This window comes from Miniopterus schreibersii (assembly GCF_964146895.1).
Source record: "Miniopterus schreibersii genome assembly, chromosome: 19".
In the NCBI taxonomy this organism is placed as follows: domain Eukaryota; kingdom Metazoa; phylum Chordata; class Mammalia; order Chiroptera; family Miniopteridae; genus Miniopterus; species Miniopterus schreibersii.
In genome coordinates, this window is record NC_138119.1 from 31069747 (window position 1) to 31089571 (window position 19825).

Consider the following 19825-nt stretch of genomic DNA (forward strand, 5'->3'; position numbering starts at 1 on the left):
CGGCGGCGGGGCGCTGGGCAGAGCGGCCGCGGCAGGAACCCCGAGCGCGCGCCCGCGGGTAGCGGCCAGACGACCGCGTGCGGGGGCGGCAGGGCGGGGCGCAGGAGCCGCGGCGGGGCGGGGGCGGCGGGAGATGCGGGCGGCTGCGGGCATCCAGCGGGCTGGGCTCGGCCGTCGCCGCCTTCTCGGGCTCCGCCGCGGTGGTCGCCGTGGCTGCGGCGCCGTCCCCGAGGTCCCCGCGTGAGGAGGCGGCGGGCGGAGAGCAGCGGCGTGTTCGAGGCGGAGACCCAGAGGGAGCCCCGCGCGGCCTCGGTGAGCGGCGCCCGCCGTCGGGGTCTCGCAGCCACCGCCCGCCCGAGCGGGGAGCGGGGTCAGGGGGCTCGGGCGCCGCGGGAGGCGGGCGCGAGGCGGGGGCTGCGGGGGCTCCCCTGGGACCCGCCCCCGGCGCGGTCCCCGCGGGTCCCGCCCTGTCCCGCGGCGCCAGCCCGCGCGCGCAGGTGGACCCAGAGCGCCCGCCGCGCGCCTCTCGCGCCGTCTTTGGTCCCGCAGGTCCCTCGGGGGAAAGGCGGCGGCATTTCTGTTTGTTTTTGCTGGGGCTGGGGGGAGGGGGCGAAGAGTGGGGCAGTTTCGACTGTGCAGTGACAGGAAGTTGGAAAATGAAAGTACAGTAATTCAGGGCTTACCGAGGCCGGTGCGGCGGCGGCGCTTCCTCCGAACTTTGATCTTCCGTGCGGCGCGCGGTCCCCGCGTGTCTTCCTTTCCCCACGCCCGCTCCTCATCCGGTGTCAAGTTTCATTTTCTCCCCTCTCGCCGGCACATCTCCCCCCCCCCACTTTCCGCTTCACGGGTAGCTGGGCCCGCGGCTGCTTAATTCTGAGGAAGATCAGTTGCAGTCATCTTTTGGGGGCGGAATAGGAAATAAGAGGTATTGTTGAGGGGAGCAGTCAGAAGGTATGGGCACAGCTGGCAGTGCCCCGGCCCCTTGCTAGTTGAAGTTTAGGGCATTTGAATAAAGACTGAGTTTTATTCATCAGGTGATTGGGTCCGATCGTCCCTCCCGCCCTGTGGTCTTCACTCACCGCCCCACTGCGTGCAGAACTTGGTGCCTCCATAGTTAGGACTGTCAGTGGTGTGTTTTTTTAAAATGTAGTATGATTCACCCCGCCCCCTTTGATTTTATTTAAACGTTAAAATTGCATAAGTGGAATTCATTACATTAGGGAAATCCTGTTTTCAGTTGTATTGTACCGGAGCAGAATGCTTTTAATATTCTCTTAGTGTAGGCTGCTCTGCAGTTAGACACCTGGTTCTTTTTTGACAACCACGGTGATTATAATTCAAGACTAGTCTTGATACATTTTGTAATTTGGTATTGTCTCATTTAAGCAGCGTGCTGAATTGGAAGACATTTGTTTTTTTGGATCTTAGGTACTGTTTCTGAAAAACAGTTGGGCTGTGGGTCACCACAGCAACTAGACTATGTGTATTATAAACATATTTAGGGTGGAAAAGTTTTCATTTAATAGAGACTTCCTTTCCCCTAATAAGTTATTTCAACATGCACAGGGATGAGTCTATTATCTTTGAAGTGTTGAGGCAGAAGCAATTAAGTTTCCACCATTTAGCCCCTCAAAAATTAGATTCCTTCATTTGGATCAAGTATTTCCCTCCCGAATTATACTTCTACTGAAAAAAACAAAAGCTTTTAAAACTGTAATTAGCCCTGGCCACTGTGGTTCAGTGGTTAGAGCATCGCCTACTCATCAGAGGGTCTCTGGTTCAATTCCTGATCAAGGTCATGGACCTCTGCTGCGGGTTTGCTCCTGCCCCAAGATTCTGCCCCCCCCCTTCTACTCTCTGTAAAGCAATGGAAAAAATATCCTCAGGCGAGGATTAAAAAAACAACACCACCCCCCCCCAACTGTAATTGTAGGAAGCCTGAGATTTTTGTAAGAAGGAAAATAAAGGGTTACTTTATTTATTTATTTTTGACTGATGGGTGGCAAGAATGAAAGTAATTATATTTTCTGACTCTTCATTTCACCTTTGTAATTTAATAACTGTTTTCTGGAATGTTTTTCCTTTAGTTCTCTCTATGGCTGAGGAAATCATTGAATTTCATATTAAATAGCACGCTTTCAGGAGCTAAAATGAAGAGGTTCAACTTAGCCTTATACACAGAGGTCCCCCAAGAATAACCTGCTGTCAGAATTGAATGAAAATGCTTCTTGAAGGTACCCTCTGAAAGTATCCAGTTTATGTCTTTGTTTTGTGCAAAAAAAATTCTCTCCCAATACTTAGTCCAAAACCACAAGGCCCTTTTTCTTTTCTTCTCGAAGCCTCTGTCCCAGAGGCTGGTGAGGAATAGCATCGGCTCAGGGGCATCAGCATTTCCCACAGCAGTAGATTCCGCCTGAAAATATCAAACAGCTCGATACACGGCGCTCCCCTGATAGCCACGGGGGCACCTTGGTTATATACTAAACCCGCAGCACCTTGGGAACACTTGCACTTTGGGGGACCTCCCCTTTGCTCAGATGGCACCTGTGTGCTCCCTGTGGAGCTGCTGAGGTTGCTGTCTTTTTGCAAGTATAGCTTATCTGCTACATACCTGTGGGGCTCAAGCATTATCTACATGAGAGGTATCAAGACTCTAGGATTTGGTTTTGGGAATTTTTCCAAAAACGTGGAATTATAGGTTCCAAATTTGTAGTAGTAGTAACTTTCTTCTTTCCTTCCTCTTCCTTCCCTTCCCCCCACCCCCTCCTCCCATCATCATGATCATCCAATTCACACATTCACACCCCTAATCCTATAAACATTCTTTTTTTCTTCTTTTTTTAATCTTCACCCAAAGGAGGGAGGGAATTTTTTTCCATTGACTTTTAGAGAGAGTGGAAGGGGGGTAGGGGAGGAGAGAGAGCCAGAGAAGTGGATGTGAGAGACTGGTGGATTGGTTGCCTCCCACACTCACCCTGACAAGGGGCGGGGGGGTGGAACATGCAACCCAGGTACCTGCCCTTGACCAGGAATTGAACCCAAGACCCTCCGGAGCGCAGGCTGACCCTTTAACCACTGAGCCACACGGACCAGGGCTCTGTAAGCATTCTTGATGTGAAGATGATATCTGGAATTGGGGCTGAGTTCTTTAGTTAAGCTGAAATTTACTAGGGAGTAGTTTTAACAGGTTTAGACTAATAAGTAATTGTTTAAATGAGGAACACATGTAGTTAAAAAGTAACTTGCCATGAACAGGCATCAGAAGAAAGGCCACTGGTAAACTCTGAGAAATGTCAGGGAGCCCCGTGCCCCCAAATGCTTGATGGATATAATGAAAACTGCTCTTTTAACCCAGCTTAAGTGAGGTTTTGGGAAACTGATTTCTAGTGGGCTTGGTTATTTAGCATTAAAGTAGCACTTCATAGTTGTAGGTTACTTAGTACCTAGTATGGAACACTACCTTACAGCCGACTGTCCAGGTCTCAGTGCTGCTGTCCATCAGGGGAAGTGCTTTCCCTAATGAACGGGGTATGTGGCCTGCGATGGAAGAGTTGGATTCATGGCCTCAGCTTCTCCATGAACTCTACCTGTGGGGGGCTTCTCCTCCTTTCTGTTCTTTATTTTCCCATCTCTACTTTTAGATGACAGTACCTCTGTATAACCCGCTTTCAAAGTGATAACTCTGGGGATTGTTGGAGGACATTTGGAGGGTCTCAGAAAAGTTCTAGAAACCCAAATACTTTCCGCTTCAGTTCCTCATCTGCCCTTTCTGGGAGCACACATAGGTGACTCCTAAGGATCCTGTCTGTCCTCTGTGAGTTAGGCCTTGTTGGAATTGAGCTTCTTAGGCCTAACTTTTGTAATGTTTGTTTTTAATATCTTTATTGAGATATAATTCACATACCATAAAATTTACCTACTTAAAATGTAAGATGAAATGGTTTTAGTATATTCAGAGTTGTGTAACCACCACCACAATCTAAGTTTAGAATATTTAAGTCAGTTCACACCCATCCTGCATCCTTCAGCAACTGATCTACTTTCTGTGTCTAATAGATTTGTCTATTCTGGACATTTTATATAAATGGAATCAGACAATATTTGCCCTTTTGTGTATGGCTTCTTTCATTTAGCATAATGTTTTCAAGGGTCATCCATGTTGTAGCATGTGTCAGTACTTACTCTGTTTTCTGGCTGGATAATCTACTGTATGATTGTACTACATTTTGCTTGTCCTATTATCAGTTGATGGATGTTTGGGTTGTTTCTGCTTTTTGGATATTATGAGTAATGCGGCTATGAACATTCCTATACAAGTGTCTGTGTAGACACGTATTTCCTTTTTTATTGGGTATGGAGCTGGGAGTAGAATTGCTGGGACATGTGGTAACTCTGTATTTAGCATTTTGAGAAACTTGAGGCTTTCACTTTCTCTGCAGCCTTGCTAACACTTGTTATTGTCTGTCTTTTTAATTGTAGCCATCCTAGTAGGTGTGGAGTGGTATCTGAGATGGTTTTCATGTTCATTTCCCTAATAATTAATGATGTTGAACATCTTTTCATGTGCATATTGGCCATTTGTATATCTCTGGAGAAATGTCTTTTGAAATCCTGTGCCTGTTTTCTGCTTTTTCTTTCATTGTAAGAGTTCTTTATAATTTTTTTGATACAAGTCCCTATGATTTGAAGATACTTTTTCACATTCTACAGATTGTCTTCTCACCTGATGGTATTGTTTGCGGCACAGAAGTTTTAAATTTTGATGTAGTACAATTTACCTGTTTTTGTAGTATTTTTTGTTGTAGTAGTTGTTAATCCTCCCCTGAGGATATTTTTCCATTGCTTTTCAGAGAGGGTGAAAGGGAGGGAGGGAGGGAGGGAGGTAGAGAGAGAGAGAGAAACATCAGTGTGAGAGAAACACATCAACTGGTTGCTTCCTGCATGTGCCCGACCAGGCGCTAGGAGCGAACTGCAACCCAGGTAGTGCCCTTGACCAGGAATCAAACCCGCGACCCTTTGGTGTGTGGGTCAGTGCTTTAACTACCGAGCCACGCTGGCCAGGGCTGTTTTTGTAGTATTTTAATGGCTTGATTTAATTGTTTTCAAGTCCTATCCTGATGCATTGAGATCTTATTTCTAGATATAAAAAAAGGGAGGTTTTTGTTTTTGTGTGGGTATAGTTCAGTTACAGGCTTCTTAGGATGTGCTTATATGTATTTGGCCAGAGTTTCTGCCATAAAGGATTTTTCTTGTTAAAAAAGGTGTTTTGAAGTTTTATGAGGAAAATAACTTTGTGCAAGCCTTTCCTTGCTGCTCTGTTGCCTCAACCAGTGGCTATCAACTGGGATGATTTTGCTCCCCAGGAGGACATTTGGCAGTGTCTGTAGACATCTTTGATTGTCACAGTTAGACAGGAGGTGCTACAGGCATCTAGGGGGTAAAGTACAGGGGTGCTGTTAAACAGTGCAAAGGATGACAGCTTCCAGGAGCAAAGAATTATCTGGCCCAAAATCTCAATAGTTCGGAAACTCTGATCTAACTAGGAAGATCCCAAAATTGGGGATATTGAAGGACTTTTCAGTTCATGTCTTGATAATCAAGTAAAGGTTGCTAATGGAATAAAAGGTGGTTCGATCGCCCTGGCCGGTGTGGCTCAGTTGGTTGGGCATCCTCCCGTGTACTGAAAGGTTGCTGGTTCGATTCCTGGTCAGGGCACATGCCCTGGTTTTGGGTTCGATCCCCAGCAGGAGGTGTGCAGGAGGCAGCCGATCTATATTTCTCTCTTACATCGATGTTTCTCTTTCTCCCTCTCCCTTCCTCTTGCTCTAAAAATCAATAAACTATTCTTTAAAAAATAAATAAATAAATAAATAAATAAATAAATAAATAAATGGTGGATCTATGCAGGAGGAATCCTGTGGACAGGTGGTGACAGAACTTGCAAATTAAGTCAAGGAACATTTTGCCCAGTTTTCGGTGCTGCCAAGTTTATATGTAAATTATATTTATGATAATAGAAACGATTTGAAAGAGAAATACCAGTGGAGTAAAAGTAGAGGTAATCTCTATACCCATGGGCAACACTGAGACACACACATACACATCCTGGCAAGTAAATCAACTGGGCTGATTGAGATAGATGCCGAAATGGTGGTCTCCTCGGAGAATACAACAATGAATTTGTAAGATAAATTTAATAACCATGATACTCTAGTGATTGGTAATCATCGGGCTGCTCATATAATTTATGGCACTAGCTTCATCTCCCAGCAAGACTTTTTTTTTTTTTTTTAATATATCTTTATTGATTTCAGAGAGAAGGGAGAGGGAGAGAGAGAGATAGAAACATCAGTGATGAGAGAGTCATGGATCGGCTGCCTCCTGCACGCCCCCTGTTGGGGATCGAGCCCACAACCCAGGCATGTGCCCTGACAGGGAATCGAACCTAGATCTCCTGGATCCTAGGTCAATGCCCAACTTCTCAGCCATGCCGGCTGGGCAAGACTTTTCTTAAGCAGTATGGCCTGCTTGAGAGTTTAAACTCTGGATTGGATTGCCTAGGCTTAAATCTCAGCTCCATCATTTGCTTGTGTTACCTTAGACAATTTACTTAACTCTTATCGATCAGTTTTATCATATATAAAATGAGGCTACAGTAGTATCTGTTGTGGGCATGAAAGGAAGTAATACATTTAGAGCTCTTAAAACAGTACCTAACATGTTCTGGAATGTCGGCTGTTAATATTATTGTATCTCTTCTCTGTGCACCTCTTTCAGCTCATTGCTATGGACAGTGCTATCACCCTGTGGCAGTTCCTTCTCCAGCTCCTCCAGGAGCCTCAGAACAAGCACATGATCTGCTGGACCTCTGACAATGGGGAGTTCAAGCTTTTGCAGGCAGAAGAGGTGGCTCGGCTCTGGGGAATTCGAAAGAACAAGCCCAATATGAATTATGACAAACTTAGCCGAGCCCTCAGATACTATTATGTGAAGGTAAATACATGTCCACCTCAGAACAGGAAGTGTTCCTTCTCCTATGTTGAGGTTATAGGCACTAAAACCCTATTGTTTATTTTTTAATTGAGGTATAATTGAAATATAACATTATATTAGTTTCAAGTATACAACATAATGATTCGATATTTGTGTACATTGCGAAATGATCACTGTCCTGGTTTATTTTAACCCAGTTTATTTCAGAGCTTCTGCAACTTGGAATTAGGACAGAGAATGGAACTGTCTTAGCTGCCGTCCTGCAGACTTGTTCGGTACCCCACCCCCACTTGCATGTTTTATTCCAAACAACTGTCTTTAAAGAAAAAGGAAGGACAGGGTTGGAATAAGGAAAAGGAAATTTGAGATTTTGGAAGATAAATATTCTTGTGTATATCATGATTTACTTTAAAAGTTGTCATGTATACTTGTTTTTTAGCTTTACCTAATTTTTACCTTATAGTTTAATCCAGAGAGCACAAAGAAATACTTTAACGCATACCTGTTTATACGTAGAATTGATTTCTTAGTTAAAATTTTTAAATTGCTTATTATTTTGGATACACTTTGGGCACTGAGGGAAAATAAATGGCTCAGATGGGTAGAACTGGAATGAGAAGCTGAGACCTTGATCTCTCTCACCTTGAAGTGGTTGCTCTCACCAGCTTTGCTGTGTGGAGACGAGGGAAGCAACAGCTGGAATTTTTGAAGGAAATAGGGACCTTAGTAGAAGTCATGTGGATTCCTTTTTCCTTACTCAGCATGCGTATGGCATGTACCTTTGGAATGATTTTAGACTATAGATCAGCAATTTTTGACTTAATACAGATATTTGGTTGAGAGTGTTAAGCAATTAAAATCTTTCAGCTTTTACATAACACGTTAGTTCAGTTGTTAATAAGACATTTAAATATTCTTAACTTACGCTCCACAACAGTAGGCACTGTGTTGAGTTCCGCTAGGTAATTTAGATGACTGTAGGTGATTTTGAAGCTTGAAGGAAACTGCTTGTCCAATGGAGAACATCATTAGGCCAGCTTCTCATGAGCTAGGTAAGGTAAGATTATAAGAAAGCGTAAGAGTGCTTGTTTTGTTTATCTACAGAATATCATAAAAAAAGTGAACGGTCAGAAGTTTGTGTACAAGTTCGTCTCTTACCCGGAGATCCTGAGCATGGATCCGATGAAGGTGGGCAGGACCGAAGGCGACTGTGAATCAGCCTTGCGCTTCTGCGAAGCGGGCCGCAGCTCCGGGGCGGTGGCGGACACGGGCAGGGACAGGGCACCTCCGCCCGGCTCCAGGGCCTCGAGCCGCAATGACTACATCCACTCGGGCCTGTACTCCTCCTTCACGCTCAACTCTTTGAACTCCTCCAAGAGGAAGCTTCTCAGATCCATCAAGATTGAGAATCCAGCTGAGAAACTGGCGGAGAAGAGGGCTCAGGAGCCAACACCATCTGTCATTAAGTTTGTAACGACACCTTCCAAAAGGCCACCGGTTGAACCCAGTGCTGCCGCCGTTTCCCCTGGCTCAGGTATTTCTCCGTCTTCGGAAGAAACTATCCAAGCCTTGGAGACTTTGGCTTCCCCCAAACTGCCTTCCTTGGAAGCCCCAGCCTCTGCCTCCAGTGTCGCCGCTGCGTTTACCGCCCCACCTGTCTCGGCCGTGTCCCCTTCATTTCAGGAGCCTCCTCGAACGCCTTCGCCACCGCTGAGTTCCAACCCCGACATCGACACAGACATCGAGTCTGTGGTTTCGCAGCCCATGGACCTGCCAGAGAACCTGTCGCTGGAGCCCAAAGACCAGGACTCAGCTCTGCCGGAGAAGGACAGAGCAAGTAGCTCATCAAGGTCCAGGAAACCCAAGGGGCTGGAGCTGGCGCCCATCCTCGTGATCACAGGCAGCGACCCGAGCCCGCTGGGGATACTGAGCCCCTCGCTGCCTACAGCGTCCCTCACGCCAGCCCTTTTCTCACAGGTAGCTCGCTCTTTCTTTTAAGTGCCACCATTGTGTGCGTTCGCTCACATTTCCAAAGAAATCCTCAAGTTTTAGAACCTCAGGCTTTCATGCAGCTACTTAGGTTTGCCTTAGAAAGGTTTACATATGAGCCGTGAAGGTACCCAGCCCCTCACTTCAGCTAGGATCGCCGCAGCAGGTTCGGAGCGTTGTGTTAAAAAAATCCATTGTTCTACAAGTAAATAAATATTTTGGTTTCCCACCTCTTTCTATAGAAAATAAGTATTCTCTCTCTATATATTTTTTATCTTATAAATATTAAAAACACACACACACACACACACACAGTGATAATCTCAAGTTAGAAAACAACTGATTCTGAGAACCTTAAGAAAAAGCAGTGGTTGATGCTGAGTGGCGTTCCTGCAGTTACCATAGATACTTCTTAACTTGCTGAAGTGTAACATTTACGTAGATGGATTACTCACAGACCTCATTATCAAGGAGAAGCTATGTTTGGGACGCAGTCACCCGTTTGTTTTCCCTACCTGGATTCAGACTGGCTTCTCCGAGAAAGATCCTACAAAGGACAGGTTAGGAAAGAGTTTGACCTTTATCTTTCTTAAGTTGTAAAAATAATTTCTGAGTTTTTCCTCATGATAAAATTTCAGACTTGGAGACATTTTGAGTGGAGTAGGACCGTATTTGGGGCCAGGGCAATTTTTGTATTATTACAAGGGTAAAACGTAACCCCGATGCGTCATTTAGTGAATGTTTCTGCTTTGTGTGTCGCAGACGCCCATCTTGCTGACTCCGAGCCCCCTGCTCTCCAGTATCCACTTCTGGAGCACCCTCAGCCCTGTTGCTCCCCTCAGTCCAGCCAGACTGCAAGGTGCTAACACACTTTTCCAGGTAAGTGACGTAAAGCCTGTCTCTTGTAAGGGGCACATGGGAAATGAAGACAGAGGCAAAAAGACAGCATCCCACCCTTCAGTTTAAGCATTATGAAACTTCTATTTAATAAATATTCTCTACTTTTGTTTTTGAATTTCTAAGTGTTAATTTTGTAGCCAGCAAACAGCTCAGATAAATATTCACAGCAAAGTTTCCTTTTCATTGTTGACCATTTACATACATTGGAGTTGGACCAAGAATTGTTCAATACTGTAGTAGATTTTTGACCCCACTGAGTTTTTTGTCATTTGAAACTGTAGAAATCCTTTTTTATGAGGAAAAAACATATATACACATATATATTCATACGAACACATATATATGTATGTGTGTGGAAGAGATTTCTACACATAGGTTTCTCCTTTTCACTGAGGATAAAAAAAAAAAAAATAGAGAAAACTCCTGACAATAGTATGTCAAATACTCCCATTTACCCCTCAGAATGTATATTTATCAACATTTTAAACGTCTATTTTTAACTGACTGTTGTATTATCTCTTAACCAAGATCTTAGGAAAAGCCTTATAGCTTTTAACTGTTATTTTGCCCCAAACATCTAGACTTTATAACCTATAGGCTTTCTTATGGTTGATTCATTTACTATTTAAGGGTGACTCCTTGGAAGATTTTCTTACATTTTCTTTTGTAATTTAACTTTTCATTTGTTCTTTTGGAAACGAAATGTTAAAGAAAAAGAGGAAAGTAAATTAAAAATCTTTCTACCTCTGCATTTTTTGACAAGTTCTAAATTATTGAATAGAAAGCATTGAGAATTTTCCTTGTTTCATTTTTCTTTGCCTCTCGCAAACCGATAATTGAATTATAGAGTGAGCTGAGACCTTAAGTGAAGTTGTACTGCTCAGGTAGCTGCAGCCTAGAATCTCCCTCTAGCACTGGTCTCAGACTATATGATGGGGAACCCTTGTCTGCAGTGAGCACCCTACAACTGTTTGCACTAGTTATAAACAGTTAACAGGTGGCTATCTCTTTCTGGACCTCTTTCTGACAGCCTGTGATTTGCTTTGTAATGAAATACACTCTGTGATGCATATTGTTATTTACTGATTTTTCTAAAACCTTCGTCTGGAGTCGAGTTTTTAATCCTGTGCACCTCAGGATACGAGGGAAGGTTTAGGCTTGCGCTTTGCATTCTATCCAGGTAGGCTGGAGAGTGTTAATATTTAACATTCTTCTCTTTAAAGTTTTTGTTATGCGATCATGTTCTTCCACGGTAAACAGTTACTGCCTTTGTCCTCTGAGCCACTGCTGGCGGCTGTGGTGGTCTGCCTCAGGAAACAGAAGGGACAGTAAGTGGATGCTAATGTGTTTTATTTTCTTTCTCAGTTTCCTTCCGTTCTGAACAGCCATGGGCCGTTCACTCTGCCTGGCCTGGACGGACCTTCCACCCCTGGCCCGTTTTCCCCAGACCTACAGAAGACATAACCTGTGCACTTGCAGAGTGAGGGAGCCAAGGGATAAAGGGACAGAGACCCTCAGCATGGTCGCGTCAGTGAGCGATGGATAGTTCCACAGTGCTGATAACACACCGCTGTGGGGTTTGCCATTCCCCGGAGATGCCTTCTTAGGACTCCCTTCCAGGAAGACTCAAATTGGACTGTGCTGAAAAATGCCTTCATTGGAGTCTGAACTCCGCCTCCCTCTCTTTCTTTTCTTTTCTTTTTCTAAAAACTATTTTGAGCTTTGTGTTAAAGAAATTTTTGGTGGGGTTTAGCAGCTAGCTATGTTTTGCAAGAGCAATTAAGAACAAAGTTATTCCTTCTGCCTTATTGGGACCCTTTGGCCAGAAAAATATTATGCTTTGAGTATATTATTTAGAGAAATCTCAGTTAAGTGGAATTGGCCATATCTCTAAGACTCAGTGTGCTTTGTTGAATAACTAAAAGTGAGCTGTGCATAAGCAGTAGAGGAAAAAATCATTTCTATTCACAGGAAGATTGGGGCAGTACTATTGGGGTGACTCTATTTGCTGTGTACGCTAGCATGTGTAAAGCAACTCCGCAAGAGGCTCCTTATTTACATTTATTTAGAATGGGTCTCTCAGCCCATGTGGGATCTTGTCTGAACCTGTCTACCGAGCATGGAGCTAGTCTGTTTCAATATAGGGAGATTTTTAAACCTGGGGTTTAAACAGTGTTTGGAGAGAACAGCCAGCGAGAATCTGAGACCGCATACCTGGCCCGGAGATGTTGGCTGCCCTCTGGGTGTTACGGTTACGCACCCATGGGGTACAGCATGGTAAATGATGGCTTTCAGGAGAATAAGCCCAGGTTTTGAGATTGGGAGGCATCTCTGAGTAACAGATCCAATCGAGTAACTTGAAACAGCGTGGGGCTTTTCCTGGTTAGAGGCGGCTACCCAGTGTGAAGGACCCTTTCTCTTTCCTGTGCATTTTACCTCATTTTCTACTGTATATTTATCTTTTAAATTTTAGGTTGGGAGAGGTTGTGGTAGTTGTGAAGATGTAATTAGGAAAGTGAAACCAGAAGCGAAGCCTCCAAAGCTGTAGTGAGGTAAAGTTGTGCTTATCTTGTTGCATTTTTCTTTTTAAATTAGGGAGGAGCAGAATTCATTTGGAAATGATCAGGTAGAGGAATTAGATTGTTCATACTAGTGGTGAAACATTTAGGCCTTTGTCTTTACAGTACCAAATTTGTAAAGTATTACTTTATGGTAATCAATGCCAGGTGGGGACAGCTTTGCTCATCCCCCCAAACTGAATTGATACCAGCATCTCGGTGGAATTCTTGGCTTTAAAGTCCAGGATTAGATAGTACATGTGGCCACCCCTACCACCACTCTGTCCATTAAACTAGTCTTTAACCCTAGAAGTAGTTCCTGTAATTCAGTCACATGAACTAAATGGAATGAGGGAATGAAGAATTGTGGGCTCAAAATCACACTGATACAATCCAGCATCTTCCAGGTGTGTAATGATTTAACTGGGTTGACATCCAGTGTGGAGCAGCTCGAGCGTAAGGCAGCTGAGCTAATTCAGTCGTGGTGGAGGGACAATCTTCAGAGGGGGCTGCCGTTTAATTTGTGGCATTGGGGACCTGTGACTGCTTCATCCATGGCTCTCAGCTGGAAGGTCTGTTCCAGAGACGTGCAATAGTAGTGTTGAGAGGCCGTAGTGTTCAGCAGTGATGCGGAACAGACTTACTGGACTTTTTCCCATATTGAATCTTTTAGTTCATGTGTCTGTTTGAAATTAGACCTCTCAGCAGCACTTTGGAATAGTTTCATTAGGTCAATGAACATTTTGTACATTGAATAAGTAAATATTGATGGATTGACTTAATTAGATATTTAAAATTTTGAAAGCACAAAGACTATTTTTTGGAATTAAAGGAGAAAAGCCATTGGTTTGTTTTCCCAGATGATCTCTTTAATAATTAACTGTCTCAGCACAGGAGTGCCTGGGAAGCAAGGGCACCATTAAAACTGAGTCAAAGCAACTTCCTAGGAATAAGTTTTAGTGAATCCTCCCTTGGTAAACATCTCCTGGAAGCCTCTGAGAGGTGTGGGCCTTTAGGAAGCTCATGATGATCTGCTTTCTCTTTGAGATAGATGAATCTGGGGAAGGTGTGTGTGTGTGTGTGTGTGTTTGTTTGTGTGTCCTTTTTAAATGAAAGTTTACAACCTTAGCTCAAGTGTATGAGGCAGACTGTTCTATTTGTAAACTACCTCCTTCCTGGAAAAGTCTCAGCTTCATATTTTTTTGAACATCCACAGAGTTCTTAGCATCCAAAGGTGACTTACCACTTAAGACCAGAGCACTGGAGAGACTTACGTTTGGTAGCTGCAGCTGGTTTCCATCACTAGTCACTTTGCCAGGATGAATGTTGGTGGGCAAAAGTAGCCTAAGTTAACATAGGGGGAGCAAGTTGAATGAGTTTTTGAGACATCTGCTGTGATTATCTTAGCTTTCCATCTGCTCTGGTCCATATCTACTCAGTTGTATGCTGGAATATGTTTAACTACCAGGCTCTCTGAAGGGGAAAAGAAGCCCTTACATTGTAGCATTTGCTGATTTCCATGATGAGAATTAGTCCCCATAATTCTGATTTTAAGCTACCTCCTTGGAATTGAAAAGGGATGCGCATAGCCACACCCTCAGCCAGCAGCCCACTGCATTTAGTCCACCCTGGGGTGGTGGATTTTCACATAATTCCTAAAACATTTTTTGTTCATATGCTGATTTTTAAAAAAACAAAATTAAAACCACATGCCTGACTTCAGTAATTTTTTTTATGGTTTGTCACAGTGCTTTTGTGATGTTAGATTCCTCATGGCATATTTTGTGTGTTCAAACAAAGGTGGCAACTTCCATTGATTTTTAAAAATTTTTGCATAATGAAGAATCCAGAAACCCTCAAAAGGTCAACCTTAAACTTCTTAGAGTTAAAATAAAGGTTTAATTTTTCTACTTTTTATGATTAAAAAATAAGTGTAATGCTTTTTCTTCAAATTTTGATGGGGGAAGTAAGCCCATGATTTTTATTTTTTTTTAACTGGAAGAATTTCTTAAAGATTTACATACTATTTTAGAGATCAAAAAGGCAGGACTGACTGTTGAATCTATTTACCTGGCACAATTTCTAGTTTTCTCCATATTATGTGTCACTTAGGCTTAGAGGAAAATAAATCAGAGGCTTGGAATTCTGGAGCTGTAACTGCAGGCTGTTGATAGTATTACTTTAGTTCCATTAACACCTGGCATTGTATGATGTCCAGTCTAATGACATTGTTTCTTCCTGACCTCAGAATTTGTGTTTTGATTCTCAAGTTCTAAAAGGCAGTTTTGTATGTTTCTAGTGAATTGAAGCACACTAGAGACATTCATTGGCATTTCAGAAAAGCAGTCTCCAACCTTTTTGAGCACACACCTTGATCAGTAAAAGTTTTTAAACACAAATTCCCTAGTGCAAATTCACACGTGTATTTATGTCAAGTTATATACCACTATACTAAAGTTACATGTACATTATAAGACATACACAAAAATTGAAATAGGATGGCGTAAGTAGTAAATCTTGAGGCCCTGGCCAGTGGCTCAGGTGGTTGGAACTTTGTCCCATCCACCAAAAGATAGCAGGTTCAATTTCCAGTCAGGGGACATAGCCAGGTTGCAGGTTGGGGCGCAAATGGGAGACAACGGATGGTTCTCTCTCACTTCGGTGTTTTTCTTCCTCTCTCTCCCTTCCTCTCTCCAAAGTAAAAAAGAAAGTAAATCTTGAGAAGCTCTAATATTCCTTCCTGCACCAGTAGCTTGTCTCACAACACATCACTGACTCAGGATATTGCTTCTCAGCCTAATCTTGAAAAAAACTGTAGATGCTTTTGTTGTGATGTATGGAGAAATCCTTACATATTTAATCTGATTTTCATGTAAAATCTCTAGTAGGGACTTGGAATTTTTCAGGAGAGCTTGTCAGCAACTTTCTGAAATTTCATATTAATTTTTCATAAGTTACCAAGTTACCCATTACCGAATGTTTCCCAGGGCTTCCTGCATATTATTTTGGACAGCCTGTGATCTCTGTTTTCTCTTCATGTTAGGTATGACTGTCTAATGTACTTTTATTTTACTACTCTGCTTACAGACTTCTTTGGTCTTATTAGTGTTAAATTTTACCAACAAATTCAGAATTATTTTAAGTTGCTTTATGTTAAAATACATAATAACCTCCATTTCACTGCTGCATTAGTAAGGGTTTTTTTTCTTTTTATTTGTAACATTTCAGCATCTGAAGAAATGCTTTTCTTGATGGGTCCGTTCTGTGTACCACTGCATTTATTTTATTCATCCATGCCAGACCTCTAGTCTTGTGCTGAGCTGCCATTCTTAGGTGTGTCAACAGGTGTGGAGACCAGTGCAGGTCTCTGTGCAGAAACCCAAAGCTCTGAGGAATTACCAAACCAACAACAGGAAAGTTAAGAAGCCTCAGGATCTATGCAGTCTGATACCTTAGGGTATGTCAGAATGTATTCCTTCTAGAAAGGAGTTGAGTTAATTGTTCAGTCCGTGGGAGTGAAGCGGAGTAAACCATAGTCCCGTTTCTCCAGCAGGTGCTCTGGCCAGAGGATGGGTTCCATGGAAAACTCCCTTCTCGGTTTTGGGTCAGCAAGTGTTTCGTTACTGTCTTTTCATGCTGCTGGCACGGCCTGAAGCAAGGTGCTCTGCTGTTCTCTTAGGTCATCCAGCTTCTGCTTACTAAAGTCACTGTTTTGATCTTAGAATCTGGAAATCTTGTGGGCGGTAGTGTATTAAGCAAGAAAAGAGGGCGGTTTGACTTCATTTCTCATACTTGGTGGAACCTGTTAGTAGAAAAGTCATGTTTTGGCCTGTAAGCAGAGCAGATCTGAAAGGTGAGTAGCGTAAATGTTCCATCTGAGGCCGTCAGTTTCTTCAGGCTACTTTTTTGAAAGAAAAAAAAAAAAAATCACAAGAGGTTGACAGCCTGTCAGGCAGAATACAGCAGTGTCATGGGTGTTGCCGTTCACACTTGGCCATTGTGAGAGAGGGAACCCAGCGTGGCCCGAGTGCGAGGGGAAACGTTGGCTTTGAGCTTTCTACAGAAACCAGGAAAGTCAAGCTGTCGTTAACATCATTTAAAATGCAGCCTTTAACAAGAAAATTCATGAGGGATACGATCAAGCACAGTAAATCTCTTGAACTGTAGCCTTTTAAGTATAATATACATCAGGAAGTTTTGTGCAGTTTAAAATTTATTTTTAAATATATAATTAGGAGACGAGAGCATTTCTTTCCGAGTATTTTGATTATTGGCTGAGTACATATGTGTGTGTGTATGTACCGATGCATTGACTGAGTGTGTGTGTGTGTGTGTGTAAGTAAATCTGTTTTTCAGAGGAAACATTTATTATTCATCCTCTAGGATGGCTCCTGGGCTATTTTATACTAAAACTTTTTTTAAAATGGCGCACTTTGCAATTGCCACTTTTAAAAAAATTAATGCCTTGCACATTTCACTTTTTAAAAATGCATAGACTCATAGGCCTTAAAGACTTAATTGCTTGCCAGTATTTTAGAACTACAGCACTATATGTGATATATGTTAAAGTCATATTAAACTGTTCTCTTAATTTCACGTATTAAGCAAATAAGGATGTCCTTTCTTAAAATTTCTACATTTACTTTTGCTTTTGTGTAAAACCCTTATTACATTGGGTTCTAAGTTTCTCAGAGGGGAGGTTTATACTATATTTCTGAAATACCGATTTGACCATGGATTGATAGAATAGTGGAGGAATTCTGACATTGTAGCTTAATTTCTCCTCTTAAATTGTACACAATAAGTATTAGAAACCTCATAGTATCTTGGGCTGAATGTTCTCAAGTTTGCCTTGTTTTCCATCTCATAAAGGCCCATTCTGGCTCTTGTCCCTTCTAAGGATTATGGGCCATGCTAGGACAGGCCTGGGGTCTTCTGGAGTGTGGGGGTGTCCTGTGGCAGGGCCAGAGTTCTAGCCAATGCAGTCATTCAAGTATGCCTAGAGTTCAAGGCTGGGAATGCCATATATTGGTATTAAATCACTTGGCACTTTTTTGGACAGCATTATTAGCACTGTTTTGTTTTTAATAACTGGAAGCACTTAATGATTATTTTGTTAGTCTAATTTCAACTTACGGATACTGAGGGCCAGGGAAGTAAAGTTTATTTCTCATTTATGTTTTCTGGAACTTAAGACTGTTTGGAGAAGGGGTGAATGGATTACCTAATGAGCCATCCTTCTGCGCTCTGTAAGGTATGCTCTTTTGGCTAGGATGTTTTAAATAATTTACAAGCTTTTAATATTCTGCTTTGTTGAAATGTATGATGTTTAATGATTTGCAATTGTTAGGTTATACTCAACTGTAAACTATCCCATTTTAATTTTTTTTTTTCTGTTTGTTTACTGTCTGTTACGTAGGGGACAGAGTTTCTTTGAAGACATCCCATATTTTTTGTGCTGGAGGGCAGTAGTTCCTGTGGCCTGTGCATGTACATTATAGTCACTGCTTATGGGATACAGTAGCGTATTTGATGGCCTTCCCTGCTCAGTATCAGTGAATGAAGATGCATACGTGTAAAGCTAGGAATTGGTACAATTCGTTTTTGATGGCTGGAGGCCCGTTGATTCACGTTAGCCGTTCCATCCTGTCTAATTAGGGTCATATGTGTTTTCACTTTTTTTTTTTAATATATCTTTATTGATTTCAGAGAGAGAAAAGGAGAGGGAGAGAGAGAGAAACATCAATGATGAGAGACTCACTGACCGACTGCCTCCTGCACGCCCCGACTGGGGATCGAGCCCGCAACCCGGGCATGTGCCCTGACCAGGAATTGAACCCCAATCACCTGGATCGTAGGCCAGTTCTCAACTGCTGAGCCACGCCTGGCCGGGCTGTGTGTTTTCACTTTTGCCTTCTAGCAGTTTCGTTCATCTTTGGGCAGGTAAAATTAGATGCGAAACTCAGTCCAGCCACTTTGCTACTGGTTAGCTTTGGTTTGAGGCAATCAAATTTTTGACTAAAATCAGTTTTTTAAAATTATGCCCTTCAGTCACCAAATAATCGAGCTGATTAAAAATAAAAAGTGTTTTAACTTCGTATTTTGAAGAGCAAACAATTTTTTTATGAGCCCTACTGGATCTTAAGTGTGGACATCACTGGAAAATTAAATGATGTTGAATAATAAACTTTTCATTTTCATCCACCCAGTCTATAATTCAGAAGAAAAGTCTGCTCTGGCTTTAACACAAAAGACGTGCAGTTTTTTATGTCAGCATCTTCATTTCAGGAACTTGTCAGGGTGCTTTCCTGAAACCTAGATCAACTCAACTGAGATGACAGTCACTTACTTTTTATCCCTCCCTTGTTTATTTTACTGAAGCCTGTCTCATACATCCAGTATCCACGGCTCTTGTATAAATAGGATACTTGCTTCTGTATAAAATGCAAGTGCATACCTACCCACGGGAAAGAAGAACTGGTCAGGTGTCATTAGTCACTTGTCTTAATTTCAGTGTAATTTACATAAGGGAGACTTCCAAAGTATTAAATCACTTTTTTTCTTTGTTTTTTCCTAAACAAAAAAACACAATTAAAATGATGGTAACTGCTAACATTGACTGAAGTCACATTAGTTTTGATGTAGCAGAGAGACTGCCATCGCTTCTAGCTGTGCAGCCTGGCTTAGCTAGCCTGTTGGGAAACAGGGGCGTTTCAAGGTTGATTAGGGTGACTGTGGCTCAGTCTTGAGTTGTATTTATTTGCCACAAGGAGACCTGACACCAGGTTTAGGTAGGTGAGGGCTTTGTAATACTCTGCTTTTCAAAGAAAAAACGTGTAGTTGATCCTCAGTGCATCTCAGACATTGCTCTGAATAACTAATCAGGCGATCACTGTTTCTATCGCTTCAAGTTTTATGCAAAAATTTTGTTAAATTCTGTAATGATGATATACATCTTATTAGAAAGGACGCATTAAAGAACTATTTTATGTAAGAACTGACAGGAATTTGCTTTGTATAATGGCTAGCTGGCTTTAGGAAAGCACTGTAGCAAATTTGCTAAAGTCCAAAATTATATAGATATGTTAATAGATATATGTGCAACTCGATATGGACATTGTATTTTTTTAAATAAATATTTTTAACAGAACGACTGTCCGAATCAATTATTTATTTCCCCCCTCTCCCGTCCATGGAGGTGGTCCCCGTGTATATCACCCTCCACGCGAGTGCAGGTAAGGAAGGAGTTCCCTTTCCCAGTGGCCGTCATTACAGCTGGTCTTTATTCGATGTGTGTCTGCATGAAAGTATTTAAAACCTGAGTTGGGGTAGGTGGTGAAAAGGGGAGACTGTAAGATGATTATTGATATAAAGAGGAATTAAAA

General features: G+C 42.4%; 1 protein-coding gene across 2 annotated transcripts; it reads left to right on the forward strand.

Moving 5' to 3' along the window:
• The first annotated feature begins 185 nt into the window (after positions 1-185).
• ELK4 (ETS transcription factor ELK4) lies at positions 186-19586 on the forward strand. Of its 2 annotated transcripts, none has more exons than XM_081120506.1 (5): positions 186-312; positions 6778-6993; positions 8098-8970; positions 9745-9861; positions 11248-19586. In XM_081120506.1, the coding sequence occupies exons 2-5, from the start codon at positions 6787-6789 to the stop codon at positions 11344-11346; spliced, it is 1296 nt and encodes a 431-aa protein (XP_080976632.1). In that variant the 5' UTR covers positions 186-312; positions 6778-6786; the 3' UTR covers positions 11347-19586. The 2 variants fall into 2 exon arrangements, with proteins under 2 accessions (XP_080976632.1, XP_080976633.1); XM_081120507.1 differs by lacking the exon at positions 186-312 and adding an exon at positions 2164-2234.
• Positions 19587-19825: the final 239 nt, after the last annotated feature.